Source organism: Eumetopias jubatus, unplaced genomic scaffold, assembly GCF_037043125.1.
Source record: "Eumetopias jubatus isolate StellerSeaLion01/CBP00866 unplaced genomic scaffold, mEumJub1_p1.0 scaffold_4, whole genome shotgun sequence".
NCBI classification, from domain to species: domain Eukaryota; kingdom Metazoa; phylum Chordata; class Mammalia; order Carnivora; family Otariidae; genus Eumetopias; species Eumetopias jubatus.
The window spans coordinates 181,448,023-181,467,790 of NW_028274810.1; the positions used below are offsets into that span (position 1 = coordinate 181,448,023).

At 42.1% G+C, this 19,768-nt stretch overlaps 1 protein-coding gene across 4 annotated transcripts in view; it reads right to left on the reverse strand.

Annotated features, from left to right (window-relative positions):
- Nucleotides 1-19,768, reverse strand: part of LYN (LYN proto-oncogene, Src family tyrosine kinase) — a 115,372-nt gene that overhangs the window by 52,899 nt on the left and 42,705 nt on the right. For 2 of the 4 annotated variants that reach the window (XM_028119010.2, XM_028119011.2), the window contains exons 2-8: nt 7,428-7,564; nt 4,522-4,567; nt 3,598-3,703; nt 1,932-2,030; nt 1,706-1,809; nt 1,391-1,540; nt 386-538 (exon numbers count right to left, since the gene is read on the reverse strand). In XM_028119010.2, the coding sequence (XP_027974811.1) occupies nt 386-538; nt 1,391-1,540; nt 1,706-1,809; nt 1,932-2,030; nt 3,598-3,703; nt 4,522-4,567; nt 7,428-7,559 (790 nt within the window). In that variant the 5' untranslated portion in view covers nt 7,560-7,564. The remainder of the gene's footprint in view (nt 1-385; nt 539-1,390; nt 1,541-1,705; nt 1,810-1,931; nt 2,031-3,597; nt 3,704-4,521; nt 4,568-7,427; nt 7,565-19,768) is intronic. The other 2 variants (XM_028119012.2, XM_028119013.2) reach the window with 1 other exon arrangement.

Consider the following 19,768-nt stretch of genomic DNA (forward strand, 5'->3'; position numbering starts at 1 on the left):
GACAGTTAAGTCACAGGGATGAAAAGTCAAGCGTGGAAGATAAGAGTTAATAATATCTTAACAATGTCGTATGGTGACAGACGGCGACTATACTTCTCATGGTAAGCAGAACAAAACATACAGAACTGTTGAATCACTATGTTGTACACCTGAAACAAATATAATGTTGTGTGTCAAGTATAATTCAACTAAAAACTTAAGAGAGAGAGTAACAAGGAAGAGAGTCCAATCAAACCAATTTGCAGGCCAGTTCTTGTGCCAGGTGGGTAGAGCAAAACAAAAGAAATGATGTTTCTGACATGGTTTAATGTTTGGCTGAGAGAATGGATGGACACTGCTTGAACCCTTATTTCTCTGGTCACCTCCTCCAGAGCCACACACTCACCCATCCAGACTTCCCCGAACTGCCCGGCACCAAGTCTTTTCACCAACTTGATGGAATCCCGTGGGATCTCCCAGGCATCTTTGTCCCACGGCTTTTGTGGTTTGGGGCTAATACAAGCCTTCTCCAACCTTCTGCACAAGCCATCTGACTGCTCTGATGGGAAGGAGGAAAAAAAAGTTAAGAAATGCCCTACTTTGTAATTTAGTATCTCTGAAGAAATTTCGACTACTAGTGGGATCATTTCCAGCTCAACGTAGTCTACGCACCTAAAATGCTATGGGGGTATCTTTTGTCTAATTGTGACTTTGGAAATTCTTGCCTGAAGGACATTTTGTCCATGAGTACTGTTTGCAAACCTACAATGTGTATCCCCTCAGAGGGGGTTGCAGAGGTAAATAGTACCAGCAGCTACCGACTATAACCGACTTCAATCACACAGAGAATGAACCTAAGGTCGCCCATGGGTTTGGCTTCTCAGGGCTGAAAAGTGGCACTGAAGACTGAGGACCACTGACTTGCCTCTTCTAAATATTTTCTTGTTGTTGTTATTTCTGTTTTCTTTTACCCAGACTATGGATTACTTTTACACACACACACACACACACACACACACACACACACACACACACAATTTATAAATATATATATATATAAAGACACAGACCTGCAAATCTGCATTCTGATTCCAAATATTTAAAGATGTGTTGTAAAAATACGCACTACATGAAAAGAATATTCATTTCTCTCTTCACAGTTTTGGAACATTAACTGTCAAACAGCGTGGATGTGGTGGGAAGAACTGGGATAATTATTCACTAAGATCCGATCTGACTTTAAACGCATATGTAATTACAGATTAATTTAGAATCAATTACAGAATACGGATCCTCCAACTTCATCCAAAAGAAATATGAGGTAGAAGAATTTCAATATAAAGAAGTGTCTGACACCCTACATTTCGTAATAAATCTGTTTTGTCTTGTCCGACCTTCATTTTTTACTTACTTTGGTAATGTTTAATCATGTCACTGATACAAGGAAAAGTGATTCGTGGAGAGATGTAATAACCCCCATTGTCCAGACTTCTAATTTTGTAGTGCTTAATAACATCACCGTGCACAGGGTCATAATCTCTGACAGAAAGAGAATAGCTTCCTGTGGGGGAAAAACACAAACAGAGAAGAAAAACACAAGTTTGTTATCAAACCATAAAACTTTCATGACCAGGACACATCTTTTTTTAAAAAAAGAATTCTAGACTAGTTTCTAAGAATGATTTCCTAAATAGTGATTTAGAAGGGGACTTAAACCACTTCTTACCTTTCAAGGTTTCACTTTCTCTGATAAGAAAAGCTCCAGCACTGTTCCCTGGCGCCAGCAGCTGTCTTTCTGCATCTTTTCTGGTTATATCCTTGAAAAACCACCTGAGAAGACATTGTCACACTTCATGGATGTTATGCTCCAGGGAAGGAAAAAGGTAAGGAATGCATGAGAAAGCCAAGGCAGCAAGCAAAACCATCCAAGATGGCAACTGGTAAGGACTCACTCTTCCGTTTCCAAGGTGTTGACTTTGGCGACGTAGTTGCTGGGGATGAACCCTTCTCTCTTTGTTGAAAGGGATTTAGCTTTCCACCATTCTCCATGCCTGGAGGAGAAACGGACATCAAAAAGGGTTTGCGTCTGGGGGCGCCTGGCTCGCTCTGTTGGTACAGCATGGGACTCCTGACCTTGGGCTGGTGGGTTTAGGTCCCACATTGTGTACAGAGATTACGTTTAAAAAAATAAAATCTTTAAAAAAATAAGTGTATCCAATGAGTCAAGAACTGCAATAGCAATTGTCTGAAGGTGTTTGTTTTGGGGGGTGAGGGAGGGTGGGAAGATCCCTGGAACCCTAGAATCCAGCGGGAAAATTCACTCCTTTTGCTGAAATAAAACTATGTTTAGAGACTTAAGGCAAAGGAAAACAGCCTCACAACTGGATCACTGTGCTCAACGCTGCACACACAAGAGTTGGTGAAAATGGTTCCTCTCTTGCAGAAGCAACACATTTGTAATTTCCCCCAGGATCTCTAAGAAATGCTGTAGGATCCTTATAGAAACGGGAGTCAAGGGAACAATGAACCATCGCTCTCATGTTATAAACTCCTTTGTTAAAACATCTACTTTCCATAGAGAGGTGCTGTGGAGAGAAGAAACGGAAAACCATCGAGTAATCCCAAACAGGTAGGCTCATTCCCCCCGTTCTTGCCCTCAGCATGGAGCCAAGGAAGGAGGCTGGGGTCGAGGAAGGAGGCAGGAATGGAAGGGTCCCCATGAGCCTCAACTACGATGTTCAAATTCCCACGCCCACTCGGGCTCCTTGTTTGCAAACCATGAAGGACAGCCACAGGGGACATGAAGCTGCTATCTGCGGTACGTCTATGCACGACATTCTCACATCAACCCCGGGACGGAGCCACTGTCACTCCCATCATATGCTGCTCCCATTTCCTAGGTGAAGAAACGAAGGCATAGAGCTGAAGTGACTTGTCAAGTTTACACAGCTATCAAGAGGCAGGGCCAGGATTAGGCCTGAGTTCACACTCACCCAGTAAGCGAGAACTGCTCTTAACCACTTAGCACCTTGTGCTTACTAAGGGGTCTCCCTCCTCCAACCCTGGTAGGCCGGCCAGCATGACAACATGTGCAAGATTAGGGGCAAATGCTTGGGAAATCCTTATTCTCAGTACCGAACCCCTGTGGTCTGAGCCACGGGTCTGTGAGTCAGCATGGGGGCGCTGGGCGGGTGGGTCAAGGACACGACGATGGCTAAGTGTCTTCACAGAAGGACGGCAACGGCTGACTAGGGGCTTTTCCAGAATGACGGCTGCTTCTGCACAGTGCCCTTAAAAATCAAACCAAGTCGGACCCCTACACCCAGTATGAATTTGAGCAATATAACTAAGTACACACGGGCATTAAAATAACATGCAAACTCCACACAGACACAAGCTTCTTAAGGCGGCACAGATGGATAAAGAAAGAAGCCGGTGTCTGCACTCAAAGGGAAACCTGGAGAACATAAGAGGAAGATTCCTTTGGCTTCACTCCCTGCACTCCCAAAGCCCTGCTAGCAGCAAGCAGGCTGGGAGGCTGCTCATTGCTGTGCTGCTGGGAGCAGAACAAAGGGGCCAGGACTCTGGCCCGAGTCAAGGGGGCATGGGCATACTTACTCCTCCAGGACTTTCATCTTCTCTCCTTTCTTGAAAGACAAGTCGTCCGGGTGGATGCCATCATAGGGGTACAAGGCTACCACGATGTCTCCTTGCTCCTCCGGATCTAAAAATGAGGGACAAAAGGGGAGACCTTCAAGAATCCATCAATGTAAACATTTTAACCAGTCTTTATTCAGGCACAAAAGATGGATAATGACTTGTGTTTCCTGCCTAGTGGGGCTCAGAGCCTACATGGTCTGCAGTAAGCAATGTATTATCCACACTGGATACAGCTGATGTTATCCCCAGTCATAGAGACCTACAGCTATAATTAATTCCAGCCCTAGACTTCAGAAAGGATACAGCCATGTTCAGAGCAGCATTATTCGCAAGAGCTAAAAGGAGGGAACAGTCCAAATGTTCGGTGACAAATGAATGGATAAACAAAATGTGGTGTGTACCTACAACGTGATACTATTCAGCCTTAAAATGGAAGAACATTTCTGACACGCGCTACAACATGGATGAACCTTGAAGACATTACGAGGAGTGAAATAAGCCAGACACGAAAGGACAAACACTTTACGAGTCCGCTTATTTGAGGTACCTAGAGTGGCCAAATTCATTGAGACAGAAAGTGGAATGGTGGCTGGCAGGGGCTGAGGGGAGTGGGGGAATGGGGAGTTTGTGTTAAACTTGGACTGAGTTTCAGTTTGGGGAGATGAAGAAGTTCTGGAGATGGATGGTGGTGCTGGCTGCCCGATAATGTGAATGTACTTAAAGCTACTCGGCTAGACACATAAAAATGGTTACAATGATAAATTTTATATTCCATGTATTTTCTCGACAATGAAAGTATAAATAAAAACACCCAAGCTGACTCCCTTAATGCATCTCTAACAGTAAAGAAAGGAAAACCACCACGTTGCTATGGAAACATACCTTTAGTTTGAAACCTCTGTCCTGGTAAAAGCTGAGATTCTGGAACCTAGGAGAGAATATTGGTTAGGAAAAGGATTTTTATGTTTAGTTTTTCTTACTCACATGCATGTTGTATGTTATGTCATTTTTCTCACGGCAGCAAATGAGGTTTAGAATGGCTCATTCAGGAAGCCAGAAAGAAGAGAACAGAGAAAAAATTTTGCAGAGCTGGGTCCCATCCTACACAGCTCGGCGGAACGGTTCTCCCTTCTAAGAGCAGTCATTTGCCGGTGGTGGCAGGAAGTGAACAGGTGAAGGCTGGAGTCTCAGCATGGAAACCAGACACCAGGGACTGCAGAGCAGAAGACGGAAATGGCCTGGGCCCCTGCTGGCTTGGTGGGATTGCCACTTCGGCCAGGACTGCTGATCTCCGTGTTTCCCAGACTTGTTTAGCAGTCAGGGCTCTGTCACTAGAGGCTGAGAACAGGTCCTAACGGATCCAGGCTTCCTAAGGCTGACCCTGCTCCTGTCATGGGGACAGATGGCATCCCCGGTTACTTCAGTTGGGAGGTGAATGGCAGGAAGGGTCTGTGGGACAGAAGGTCACCTCAATGACCTTTTAAATCAAATTCCTTTTTCTCTCAGTGACCATGGGGAGGATGATAAGACCTCGTGGGCCCCTTTTCAGGAAAGTACTATCCAAGGCCTATATCCACAAATCATGTAACTTTTTCCCTTTGATTCAGTGACTTAATGGGATGGGTGCGAAACAGTTTGCACTGAAATTTTAAATTTCTTTTTTTTTTTAATTTAAATTTCTGATGATGAAAGTTAGCCCATAAAATCCCCAATTATGAGGTCGGGGCAGTGGGGGAGGGGGCATTACTCTACGTCCTGGTATCAGAAAATCAGGGGTCCATGCTATCCTTGAATACTTACTTTAAGAAGTTCTAGACTGATTTTTTTAATCATGGGGATTTGCATAATTAGGATGCATGATTAATTATAAATGATTTAGAGGAAATAATTAGAAGAGGAGAAACTAGTTAAATCACTTTGAAAGCAGCAAGCTGATTTCAAATACCAAAGAGTCCTTAATTTACAAATGTTTTAACAGACTTTCTAGAAGACCAAAACACATATAGGCAACTCATCTGCCATAACTCCTTCCTTAAAATGTCTTTTCTTCGGAGTGTTGCTGAATTCCATCAATTTCACCTCACTGGCTTCTCGGAACTCCTGTCATGGAGCCAGGGCATGCATTTTTGGCACATCTGGCCACAGCTGGGAGTGTTATCTATGGCCATGGGATAAGACCATGCTAGCGGGCTCAGGAAACAAGGGCAGCTGTGGCCAGAGAAGGCACAGACTAAGAGACAGAATCCAGGAGGGAGCTGCTATATTGCAAACCTGTTTACTACTTCTGCTTTCCAACCCCATGGTTAACCTCTTTCAATCTTAGAAGGAGGAAAAACGGTACGTTTATATGATTTGCCTTTGTTTTTCTGAATCAAGGGCATCTTTGTTCATCATTTCAAAAGAAAACTTGGGTTCAAAGCATGTAAAATGTCTATAGCACATGATATCAGGAAAAGCCAGATTCGTTTTATGAGATCTCTTAAAGTCTATAAGGAGGCAACTATCTGTGACTCCAATTCTTTCAATCATTTTCTTTCCTATTAATCATGTGTATGTAATATATTTCTTTACTTATACTGTTTTATGTAATGTTTTTAAATATTATATTTATATGTATTATCACTAAATTATGAAAGCTATATGGTCTTACACATTTTGAGTTTCTCTCTATATAATTGTAACATTAATTTATCTATCTAGAAACATCATGTCCAATAATTAACAGCAATAATATAGTCACTCTTTATCTCCACTTTTTAAGAAGGCCAACAGTAACTTCTCAATTTCAGCAATGGCATGAGACTTTGACACCCGTCAAACCTACAGGATAATGGGGAGCGGTGGGGAAAGAGCTGGAGGAAGGCTTGGTAACAAGAACACACTCCATAAGCCAAGGCCTTATATTTAAAACATGTCAGACTAGAGACACTATGAAAATTCTTAATAAAGGCACTGGGGCTAATTTGATAATATACTATTATATATATATAATTTGATAATATACTATATATATACTATACATATACTAATATATATACTCATTTGAATATATATATATATGTATATAATAAAATAGATGGAAAGGATGAAAGATCTGAAGTAAAGTGCATTTAACGTAGCAACTATCCAAAGCTCTGGTCCTCTTCTCCATGAAACTGGATAGAGTATTAGGTCTTCCTTTGCCAAGCATTTCCCAACTGCATCGAATAGCACAGCACTTATGTAAAATTTCTGGTACAGATATCTGTCCAAGGTTAGGGGGCAGAATTAGCTGTGTATTTTTTTAATCATTTAATTCTCTATAGTAAGTCATGACAACTTCAGAATCTGTACTGTCTGGAGTTAATTGAAGAATGACAAAATATGATACGCCAAAGGGCATATTAGCACTTATTTTAGCTTCTGACTTGAATCCAGAATTTCTTTTTTGCCTCCAGACCACTGTGCTAATCTCACTACCTATCCTAAGTCACCCAAGTTCAGATAGACAGATAGCTTGATCTTTATGTATAAAGGATGGGTCTTTGCACCAGTGATATGAAAGATGATTTTCTTTACACGTGAGGTGATCAAAGGCCCTTTATTGTACAATAAGTGGTCTGTTTATCTCTAAAATGTTTACAAACTCTTTCTTTAAAGGATTAAGTTATAAAGGAAATCAAAACTTATTTGAGGCCCAAGTAATGGATGTGATTTTTTGCATGCACATATTGCAGATTTGGCGTTTAAATTACGCAGCCATGCTTTGATCCTGCTGTGGGAATTCTCTCCTGAGACTATCTACTTACTGGCCTTTGCTGTTTATTGGACGTTGGATCTCTCACATAAATAGTTCGGTCAGTATTACGTACTGGTTGAGTCTTCAAATCTATTCCATCGTCATTCAGATTGTCTTTCCTTTTTGATTTTATACATCCCATATTTCCTGCAGGAATACAAAAGCAATGACATTGTTTTACCATTTTAGAACTGGCTTCAAGCTACCAAAATATCTCCATTCACAAAGAATAAAAAGAATACATTTTTATTTTTTATTATAGATAGCTTAACAAACTCAAATGTGAATACTATTCACATACCCGTTTGCTTGTTCATTCATTCATTCAACAACTATTTATTGAGCACCAATTTTATGTCAGAAGACATCATTCTTGCCCTAAAGATGCTCCTATTCTTGTGGCAGAGATTTGTTAATTAAAACTACAGTACAGTGTGACGAGTCAATGACAGAGGATGCACAGGACCCAGGAAAGGGCACCTAACTCAGGCAAGTGGAAACGTCCCAAAGGAAATGCTCTGAGTCAAAATGGGAGGGATGTTAGTCATGTGGCAGAGTCAGTAAAGGGATTCCAGGAAGAAGGAACTTCTTATGCAAAATACTGATCCCAAGATAACACGGCCCCTTCAGGGAACTAGTTCGTCACATCCCTTTGGGGAACTGGTTCATCTCACTCCTTCAGGGAACAGATTCAAACTGATCCCTTCAGGGAACTAGTTCTATGATGAGAAACCCTTTAGCCAAGGAGCAGGTAGGGAAGGCCAGGAGTTGGGATGGAAACAGAGGTGCACCGTGGGTGCCATGTTGGGGAGCTGTTTTTCTTACTTTGTCATTTCACAAGGACACGAGGGGCAAGGTCAAGTGAGGGGGCTTGAGGCTTCAAAGGCAAGCATGATTAAGAGCTAGATGGTGCAGAACCTGGCTCCAACTGGATGTGGCTTAGGGCCTGGGAAAATGGTGGTGGCCCTTCACCAAGACCAGAAATAAAGGAGGAGACGCCAACAGGAGAGACGATGCCTGGAGGAACAGCCAGATGATCAGCTCTGGTGGGCTTCCCAGGAAGGTACGTGAGTGTGGAAAGCAGGAGAGATGGTGGAGCTAGGGGCACCAATGAAGGCATCAGCACGCCGTGACTGTGCATAATACTTCGGAGGAAGAGCCATGGACAGAAGGGGCTAGAGCCTGACCAGTGCAGAACGACACAACCATGCTTCTGAATGCTAAACTCCTTTATTAATTTCTCCGGTTGATAGTAGGATGTATAGAGCACCGCACCAAGCACTCTGGGGACTAAAGAATTGAATTTAAAAACTGAAATCAGATATGAATCTTGCCTTACAGCAGAGCCTCAAAGTTAAATCCATACACTGAAAACAATAAATCTGTTATGAGCTCCGTTAGAAGGTCCCATAGGGCAGTGGCTCCCAAAGCTGAAGGGACACCAGGATCAATAAACACAACAGAACAGATTCCCTGGGTGCATTCCAGGAAAATCCCTGGGGCCCAGTGGAGGCAGGGCGTCCACCCCTCTCCCGCCCCCCGGTGGGGGGGGGGGGCGGTAATCTGTGGAACTCAGAAGCACTGCCATTGGAAGACCACTGCCTAGATCTTTAGAGGAGGGAGAGAGGATTCGGAGTCTGGGGAGGAGGTGGTGGGAAACAGGAAATAACTCCTGCGGGGGCCGGGGGCGGGGGGGGGGGAACTGTCCTAAGAAACCTCAAGATCTCCAAACTGTCAAACTGTCATCCACAGGCCAGCTCATCTCTGCACCTTGTCCTGCAGGATTCCAGGGGGCCTGCAACCTTCAACTCGTTTATCATCTCATCATGGAGATCGGAAGCCTCTAAAGGACAGTCACACCTCTTTCCGAAACTAGCGAGCAGCAGTTCCCAAAATAAAGAGGAAGCAAGTACTTCTTTGATTCAAAACAGCCCTTTTCTTTTGTTTTTAAATATGCTAAAGTTTCTGCAATGGAGAAGGGTTTTTAAGTTGATCTGTAAATAAGCGAGATGGGTTTTAAAAGTTGATCTGTAAGTAAACAGTCAAGCTCTTTTCTCACCAGTCTCAACCCCCACTCCCTCCCAAAAAAGCTGTGTCTCACTGATCATCCATTATGGTGCTGTTCAAGAAGGGAAGGTGGAGCCCACCACTGAGCAGACAGGCAGCTCCAAGAGGAGGCCCCGGAGGGCTCACCCTGACCACCGCTGCCCTTTGCCCTTCACAACACCCTGCTTTCCCCTCGCACTGACCTCACCCCCACCTAGCCTCGGGGCTGTCTGCACGCCCGCAGCCTGGCCAAGCTGCCCCACTCCAGCGCACACTCTCTATCTCTCTGTCTCTGTCTCTCTGTCTGTCTCTTCCTGCCTGTCTGTCTCTCTCTGTGTCCCTGTCTGTCTCTCCCTCCCACCCTCTCCAGACCTAAACACAATGTTACCTGCCCAGACTGGTCTTCACTAACGAGCCTACTGAAAAGATAGCCCCCCTGCCCATTCCTCAGGCTTTACACTCTTCTTTTTCTAATTGTGACCAACATCCCATTACATATTGCTGAATTCGTGGTCAGCCCCCAGCAGAACTGAGGCAGACAGGGAGGCCCCCAGCCTGTTTCTTCAGGGCAGTGTTCCCAGCAGCTACACAGGGCGTGTGCAGAGCAGGTGCTCAGGGCATATGCACTGCAAGAATGAATGGATGGACCAGCTCCGGTTGCTGCACTCCACCTTCCCACATGCTCATCCTGACCCCCCTTGCAAAAGGTGGACAAGAAAAAGGAAAGGAGGTGAAAGCCACTTCAGTTGTTTTAAAAGACACAGAAACCTCTAGAACTAACTTCTAGTTTATAGGAAACACAGAGGTTAGAGGAACTAAATGATCAGACAAATCCATAATGTGTAACCAATCTGGATACTTTGAAAAGTATAGGGGGTAGGGAGGTGAGGACAGAACTATTCCATATTAAGAAACGAAAGAAACACAATGGGTGAACTTTGAATGAATCCGGGATGGAGGGGGGTGGGGGTAGAGGAGGACAGAGATTGGGATAATTGGGGAAATCTGAATATATTTGAACATGGTATTAGGGAAGTGCTGGGCTTCACAGGTGATATGATGATAGCACCGTGGTTATGCAGAAGAATGTCTATCTTAGGAGATGCATACACACGTGTGCACGGATGGAGTCTCATGGTGTCTGCGAGTTACACTTTGGGCAAGATGAAAAAGAGAAGGGAGTGGGAGACAAATGTGGCATAACATTAAAAAATCAGTGAATCCAGGTGAGGATGTTCTTTCATTTTTGTTTCCTGTGGCTTTGTTATTTTCAAAATAAAGAGTCGGAGTGGGGAGAAAATAAGGGGATATTTATATTATACTACTTTCTTTCATAAAGTTGTTCAAAATGTTAGAAACAGTGTGTGTGTGCATGTGCACAGGGGATGAGGTTAGAAAAGTACTTTGAGGGGTGTTATTTCTGTATCGTACCAAGGAGGGCAGACTTTATTTCAGCAGGAAGCAGCGGAAAGTTTTTTACCCAGGGAAACGATATGAGACGACCGCTTCCAAGAGAGAACTCTGTAGGAGCAAGAGGGCAGACGAGAGCTGGTCGGGGACATCTTGGACCCAGACCTCTGAGAGGTCTGGACAAAGAGACAATGGCGACTGGCCATGGGCAGTGGCCCTGGGAAGGAAGACAAAGGATGGAAATAGAAAGCAGGTGGATGTGTGAGGGGTGATGACAGTCCATGGATTATCATTTCTTTATGCTTATTTCATATTTTCCCCTCCCCCATCACCATTGATCACCGAGAACCAATGCATGGGCCATAGCTGGAAACAATTACAACACTGCTCCACGTAGAGATACTGTCCTTGGTCGCTCAGGCTGAGCCAGCCTCTGCTGACTGCCCACCCAGCAGGGAGCCCTGGGTTGGGGCCCTACAGTTCCTCACAGTCCAGCAAGAAAGCTCAGAGAGCTCCTTGTTGTGACACCGGGATGAACTCAGACCAGGTCTTGCAAATGCCTTCTTATGTGGGAAGGTATCAGAAAGGTGGAAGATACAATGTACCCCCCACAAAAACTGAGAAAGTGGTTACATGTTTGCAAAAGATATGAGCTACACTGTACAATGACTCGCACCTTAGTATTTTTTAATTAAACATTTATCATTTTCTAAGCATCTTGTTTACTGCTTGAAGAAACCCTATGACATAGGTATTACTAACCCCACTCTACAGAGGAGTACACTGAGGCCTAGAGAAGTCGTGTGACCAGTTCCCAAGCCACAGCAGTGGGGAATGGCGGCGCTGGGCCTCACACACGGCTTTAGCTGAAAGTCCGAACTCCACCATTTTGCCATACGATGGTATTTTGAAACTTGCGCTTTATCTACGAACTAACGATGCTGAATGAAGGGATTATTTCTGTGGCCTGCTTCTTTCTCAAAAGGACTTGAAATGCTTTCACCAAAAAAAGACAATAATGAGTTTAAACAAATGAAAGCAGAAAAGCTGAGCCCAGAACAAGAGGAGAATGGAAGTGGGGTAACATGGTGGGCATCAGATTTGTTAGAGCAGGTTTCCTGGCAGGAAGAGCAAGAGGGCAGGGCAGGTGACAGTGCTTTCACGAAGGGAAGAGGAAGTAACCGAGCTCGTCACAGGAGAGCAAGGCCCCGGCACAAATGCTTATGGCGGACTTGACATCAAGACCCACGGACATTCAAGTCCAATGGCAATATATTCCATTTTTTTTTTTTTTAAGCAGTAAATGAAGGCACATTTCATATGTGGTGATTCTCATTTAATTATGATAACAACCAGGGGTTTGACATGCAAATACAGCCCTGGGATATTCATTACATGAGCTCAACTACATGGTCTGAAGAGGCACAAACAGCTGGGCAACCATTTGCTCACAAAGGGACATCCACCCACACATCCAGGAAACGGAAGGTGGGTAAGTTTTCTTTCCAAAAATGTCTGTTGGTCACTGCAACAAATATCCACTGGGTGGCTTATCTTCATGTAAGGGCCTTAGAATACCAAAATCCTTAAAAAAAAAGAAAAAAAGATTTTGGAGAAAAGACTAAGTATGAGTCTTCATCACTCCTGCTGCCTGTGGTCAGATCCAATAATGCCTTACAATTATCCATGTGCTCAACAAAGAAGCAACTGTCCACTTGGAATTCTACTTCTGGGGATGGATTTGTTCTTTTTTTTCCCCCTCCAGCTTTATAGAGATATAACTGACACATGACTTTGTGTAAGCATAGGTACACAACGTAATGATTTCATATACTGTGTATTGTGAAATGACCACAATAAAGTTAGTTAACACATCCATCACTTCACATGGTTGTCAGGTTTAGTTTATTTGTTTTATGGTAAGGAGTTTTAGAGGTTTTGTTCTTGAGATACACCTGAATAGGGCACAAGGCCGTTCACATGAATTTTATTTGTATTATACAGAGAGACAATCTAGATGTCCATCAATGGGGGAGAGTTCATTAAATTGGGTCAAACTGACATATTCTGAGACTAGGGTGAATTAAAAAGAGAGATTTGTATAATTTGGGCATTCTTGACCATCAATCATTATTGACTGAAAAAATGCACATATACATAGTTACACACACATATCCATACGAAAGCAAATCCACATATCCACCAAGAAAGAAAAGATACCCACCAGCCTGGTGGTTAGGTTCTAAAGTCCACTTATAAGGTGCAAGATCCTATACAGAAATTTTCTCTTAAAAATTCCTAAGGAAGACACTACGATTTACAAGATATTTTGGAGTAAGGACTGTAGAGTTGGCTCCCTGACCTCGAATCCTGGGTCCATCAATCATTAACTGTATGATCTTGGGCAAGTTGCCAAACTTTTCTGTCCCTCAGTATCCTTCTGAAAAATGGAGATGACTTTATCTGGCTTTTTGCATTGTTACGATGATTAAATGAATTAAATTAGCTGCTCTTTGTAAAGTGCTTAGAAGTATGCTTAAAACAGCACACAGTAAGAGCTATAAACATGTTTGTTAAACACATAAATAAATGAGGTCTAAATACTAGTGCACAACCCCACCTCACCCCAAAGAGGGAATAGTAGGAGCACATCTCCCATCCCACCTACAGGGTGGAACCCAGGCCACTTGGACCATCTAAATGGATGTTTTCTTCTGCCCCCCACTTCCCTTCCCACTTTTGGGCAGGCACCTTGCATGCTACACCAACTCTGCTGTATACTTTGGTTATTGCAGGATGATCTGAATGTGAATGTACACATTACTCAGTAATTAAAGAGGGGGGAGGGAAGCTTGTGAAGTGAGAGAGGTTCCTGAGTTTGCATATTACATGTTTTGGGTAATATTTTGTTTGTCATAGATTTCCTAAGCTTGAAAGGTATTACATCCCACTGGATGCCACTTCCCCCTATGAAAGCTGAACCCATGTTTTAACAATTCCACACAATCCTAGACCTTAAAACTTAAAAACGAAGTTACTAGAATTTAACCTCCCAGAACCTCAATTTTTAGCCTTTACAAAATGCTACAAAGAAACTGTGTTGGTATCACATTTTGTTTTTCTTATGACTTGTAAATTTTCTCTCTTTATTCCAGCAGCCACCAAAAAGCAACTAAAAACTTTTTTTTGGCATTGAACTTCACCACCCCTTCCCAAACTGACTGCTTCAATTTGCATTGAGTTTTCCCAGCAACAAGCCAATTACTCATCCAAAGACTCATCGGGAGCTGTGAAATCTTTCTCCTGTTAGCTACCTTTTGCCTGACCTTGCAATATCAAGTGGTCATTCTGGAGTCACTAGAAATATCTATGCGGGTAGGGAAAAAAAGAGAAGAATGTGTAATTACCTACTTTGTGCCTGGCACTGCCCAGATAGGAAAGCAAAGCCCTGATGTAAACCTGTGCCAAGTTATCAAAGGTCTTAGATAAAAGTGGAACTTGGTCCATCTGCTTCAAAGCTGCACTTTTTTTTTTTAAAGATTTTATTTACTTGTCAGAGAGAGAGAGCACAAGCAGCGGGAGCGGCAGGCAGAGGGAGAGGGAGACTCCCCGCTGAGCAAGGAGCCCGATGGGTTGCTCGATCCCAGGACCCTGGGATCATGACCTGAGCCGAAGGCAGACGCTTAACTTACTGAGCCACCCAAGTGTCCCCAAAGCTGCACTTCTTTACCCACCCAAAGCTTTGCAGCCTCTCTGTGGAGTGAGTTTTCTCTCTACGAATTAGTGAGCTTAGAAAAATGGGAGCAAGAGAAAGGAAGTCCCAAGGACTTAGAGATGGGTGGTAACAACCCCAAACAAAAGTGATCTTGAGCTTCCAAAGTAGGCTGGGTTTGGTTCAAGGGTCATTCAGAGGAATGTATCCCTAAAACAATGTCTGCGCCTTGTGCTTGCATTCCAGGACGAGTTCGTTAATTTAAGAGCCTTACTTTGCCTGCCCAAATAGAAGCCTTTCGACACCCTTTGACTGTTTTCCTTCTTACTTTACTTTCAAGAATGAGACTTCAGAGATGTTCTCAGAGAAGGAAAATCTATATATGGAAGAGTTGCAATGTTTTCTTCATACAATCTATCAGATAGAAGAGGGGTCAGAGAAGCCTCAGAAGTAGCCTCAGGACAGCAGAGGCGGAGAAAGCTCCAGAACTAAACTCCACAATCAACGCCATCCGGTTCCTACCTTAAGTAGCTTTCTTTTCTTTTGCCCATTTTCCAAAATTCCTTTTGAAAAAGATAGAATTGGAAAAAAGGTATAGCCAGACTCTCTTTACTTAGACAACTAAGATTTCTCTCCTTTGTATGTCATGGTAATAATTTTCAAATGTTCTAGGTATTTTACTTCCGTGAAATCTCCCAGAAAACCATTGTTGACACAGTTAGTAAGCTGGTAACCCAGGTCCGCCTGGGTCCAGAACCTGGCTTTGACCCGCCTCTAATATGAGATCCCTAAGGTTTAAATACCATATGTAACAGGAACAGTGTCTTGGGGCAATTAAGTCCATGTCGTTTTGGTATCTGGTAATCCCAGCTCCTGGTGTTCCTCTGGGTTTCTTATTAAGAGCAAATCCTTGACAACTCAGATCCCGGGGCTGCTCTATGGTGTGGATATCATCTCCAGTCTGGGAGGAAGACTGCATTCCCCCTAGAAGGGAAGGATGTGTACTTTACCAGAAGTACTTCTTGAGTTATAAACTGTGACAAAGAGGAGCCTGAAGGAGCATTAGAAAGAGTAAGAATGGGATAGAAAGTGTGTCCAAGGTGGCCACCCCCCAACCATTTTTACTAGGAAGGGCCAATTGGAAAAGGGCAGGGTGGTGTGGTGGAAAGTGACTTGAAGATCTAGTAGTTTTAGGTCCGCATACCTAGACCAAGCCTGGAGGAAGCTGTAGATCTGAAAGAGTGGCTGCCTCTCCCTTTGCTTCCCACCTCACACGGGGTAAAGCACACGGGAACACTGTCTAGAGGCTCCCCTCACTCAGCCTGCTGAAGGTATAAGGGGCTCTGGAACTTTCGGAGTGTCCCAATGTGATGCATTCGCTCTGGGGGCGCTGTTAGGGTAACACTCGCAACAATCAGCAGTGCCCAGTCATATGTCAGCAGACATACAAAGAGAGAACATACAAAGAGAGAATCTGTGGCTTTTTTTCTCCCCAAACAGCACAACAGACACCCTTTATCTACTTAGGTACCATCTTCGAAGGGAACTGGAGAAGAAACATGAAGGACAAAGCTCCTAGGTTAAAGAAGCAGGGGCATGATGGTAAAAAGATTAAACTGTATCAAACTCTGTTGGCAAACTTAAGGCTGTTTTCCCACCTGCTGCTATTCAGAGAGATGAAGAGAAATAGTTAAAGAATGTGAAAGCTTTTTTTTCCTTTGTTTTTGCACAGCTGGATTGCAGTGTGTACACTCTGCAAGGACGCTACACAGGAGACACAGAGGATTCTGGAATTTGAGAGTGGTGATGGTGTTACAACCTTGTGAATATACTAAAACCCACCGAATCGTACACTTTGAAAGGACGAATTTGTGGCATGTATCAATAAAAAATTAATTCAAAAATATGCTTCCCCCACCCACCAAGAGAGATGTAGTGCAGTACAGCTGGCTTCCTCCTCATCACATTTTCTTTATGTTTTTGTGGTCTGATCTGATCAGATGGATCCAATACATTTTAATTTACCTTATGCTTGCCAATGTCTTTACCTGATTTGAAAGCATTTTTTTATTATTATATGCTGTAGGACATATGCATAGCAGCAGGAAGACCCAGGTATTATGTAGTTAGCTATAAAAGGAATGTGTAGCATAACTAATGTTAAGCCAATACTGAGATATTCGGAAATGATGCATAAAAAGAGCAAATTGACTGCATTTATCAGCACCCTAATAAACCAGTACAGTTTTAGTCACAGTATTTATTACAGTGAGTCCGAAAAAGGCCATTAAAGAGGTACGTGAGGGTTCAAATACCTTACCATTTGGAATCTAGAGCAGAGAAGCTGAAGGGTAATTTGACTCCTGTCTGGAGGAAGGCAGTGGATAATGACAGGTGCAGCAAATTAGGAATTGGGAAGCAGGGCGGCTAGGTCCAGTAATTATGGACAAACCCACTTTCTTGTCTCGGCTCTAGTTTCCTCACCATAAAATGAAGTGGCTGGGCTTGGCAGAGGGAGTAAATGATACTATTTTTAACTTGACAATACATATTAAAGTCCTTTAAAATGTGTGCACTTCTTAACATTCCACTTCTAGCAATACATTGTTTCTATGAAAATAACTGGTCAGTTACACAAAGCTCTGTAGAAAAGGATATTTATTGTGGGACTGTTTGTTGTGGGACAGCTTAAGTTTACAACTGTGTATTGGTTTTACTGTGAAGTGGTTTTACTAGGTTAAGGGTATAACAATTCTTATCAAATGTAATTGTTTTAAAAGCTTTTGAAAATTTCTATGATGCCTTTTAAGAAATGTTCTTTTTTTTTTTAGGGGGAGGGAGGGGCAGGAGGAGAGGGAAAGAGAATGTTCAGCAGGCTCCATGCCCAGCGCAGAGCCTGACTCCGGCTCAATCTCACAACCCTGAAATCATGACCTGAGCCGAAATCAAGAGTCGGATGCTTAACCAACTGAGCCACCCAGGCACCCCAAAATGTTCTTCTTAAAAACAGGATTGTTGAATCTTCTTAGGATTATATTAACATTAGCTGATGGTAATAAGCAGCTTAATTATTAAGAACTATAAGATAACCGGAGAAATTGGATCATTTACTGGATATCTGATAAGGGGTTATCATCATTTTTATGTTTAATAATAATGGTATTAAATTTATATTTAAAACATGAGTCTTTACCTTTTAGAGATTAAAATTAAAATTTATAGATATAATTTTTAAAATTGTAACAAGTAGCTTAAGTGTACTCTGAGATATGGTTGTTTCTGTAGTTTCCTAGTTCATTCCTTACTTTATTCACCCTTACATTTTTAGGATTTTAAACTAATTTCTAAAAATTCATTAATCCTGGTGAAACATTTTTGTTACATCTGAGGTGCAAATCTCCTGCTTCTTTCTAGAAATTCCTCTACACATCCTCACTTCCCTTCCACATCTCAGGATGGTTTTATCCCTCTGTGTCAAATGGTTTTGCAAACAGTTGCTGGGTCAACACATCCTAATTTCTCCTTAGAAGCTAAACATTAGCATGTCTTATGTGTTGCGAATGTTTGGGTCACTTGTAATTTCTTTCTAATGCTTCCAAATTTAAACTTAAGCTTAAATTAAAATTTTATTATTTTAATTACAGAAACAACAAGGTTGATATGTCATCAGAAACAGTAAAAAAATGAATATACTTTAAAAAAAAATAGGCATAGGGGCGCCTGGGTGGCTCAGTTGGTTGGGCGACTGCCTTCGGCTCAGGTCATGATCCTGGAGTCCCGGGATCGAGTCCCACATCGGGCTCCCTGCTCGGCAGGGAGTCTGCTTCTCCCTCTGACCCTCTTCCCTCTCGTGCTCTCTATCTCTCAGTCTCTTTCAAATAAATAAATAAATAAATCTTTTTTAAAAAAATAAATAAATAAATAGGCATAATATTCAAGTAGTTAAAAGAAACAACTCTTCTGGTAAATTGGAAAATTTGATAAATATATCAGACTGGCCTTTAGGCAACTGATTTTTGGAAAGTTGACCTAGAAGATGATACATCAACATAAAAGAATACTATGTAGTTATCAAAATAGTGTGTGTGTGTGTGTGTGTGTGTGTGTGTGTGTGTAGGCAGAGGGAGGGAGAGACACATAAAAAGATATTCACACTACAGTGGCACCTGGGTGGTACAGTTGGTTAAGTGTCCGACTCTTGGTTCTGGCTCAGGTTGTGATCTCAGGGTCCTGAGATCCAGTCTCACCGTGGATTCTAAGCTCAGCTTGGAGTCTGCTTAAGACTCTCTCTCCCTCTTCCTCTCCCCCTATTCCCCTCTGTACACGCTCTTTCTCTCTCTCTCAAATAAATAAATTAATTAATTAAAAAAAAGATATTCAGAGTACATACATCATGATAGCATTTTGTTGGGGGAAAATGAGTAGAAAAAAGTCTAGGAAGAAATATCCTAAAATATCACAATGTTCCCAATGATGGGATTGCAAGTATCTTTGGTTTTGCCTTTTCAAGTTTTAAATTTTCCATATATATGTAAAATATGATTTTCCTAATATATATACATATATATGAGTTTGAAGGACCTTAGGTCATGTATTCAGTTACCCTTATTCTAAAATTTTTAAAGCTGTTTCTATTTTGTATAAATTATATATATATGTATATATACAATGTATTTTTATTATACATATATATGTATTTTTATTTTTGTATTTTTCTTATACATATATAACATGTAGTATACGTACATATATATAAACTTGTACAAAAATGGAAAACATTTTTTAGAAATTTAAAACAAAATACACCCAGGTCAGTGCAACAGAATAGAGAACCCAGAAATAAACCCATGCTTATATGGTCAATTTACCTGTGACCAAGAAGGCAAGAATATACAACGAAGAAAATACAGTCTCTTCAACAAATGCTGTTGGGAAAACTGGACAGCTACATGCAGAAGAATGAAACTGGACCCTTTCTTATACTCTGCACAAAAATAAACTCAAAATGAATTAAAGACCTAAATGTAAGACTTGAAACCTTACAAAACTTCTAAGAGAAAACATAGGCAGTAAACTCTTGGACATCAGCATTAACAATATTTTTCTGTCTTCCCAAGGAAGTGAAACAAAAGCAAAAATAAACAATTGGGACTACATAAAACTAAAAAGTTTTTGCACAGTGA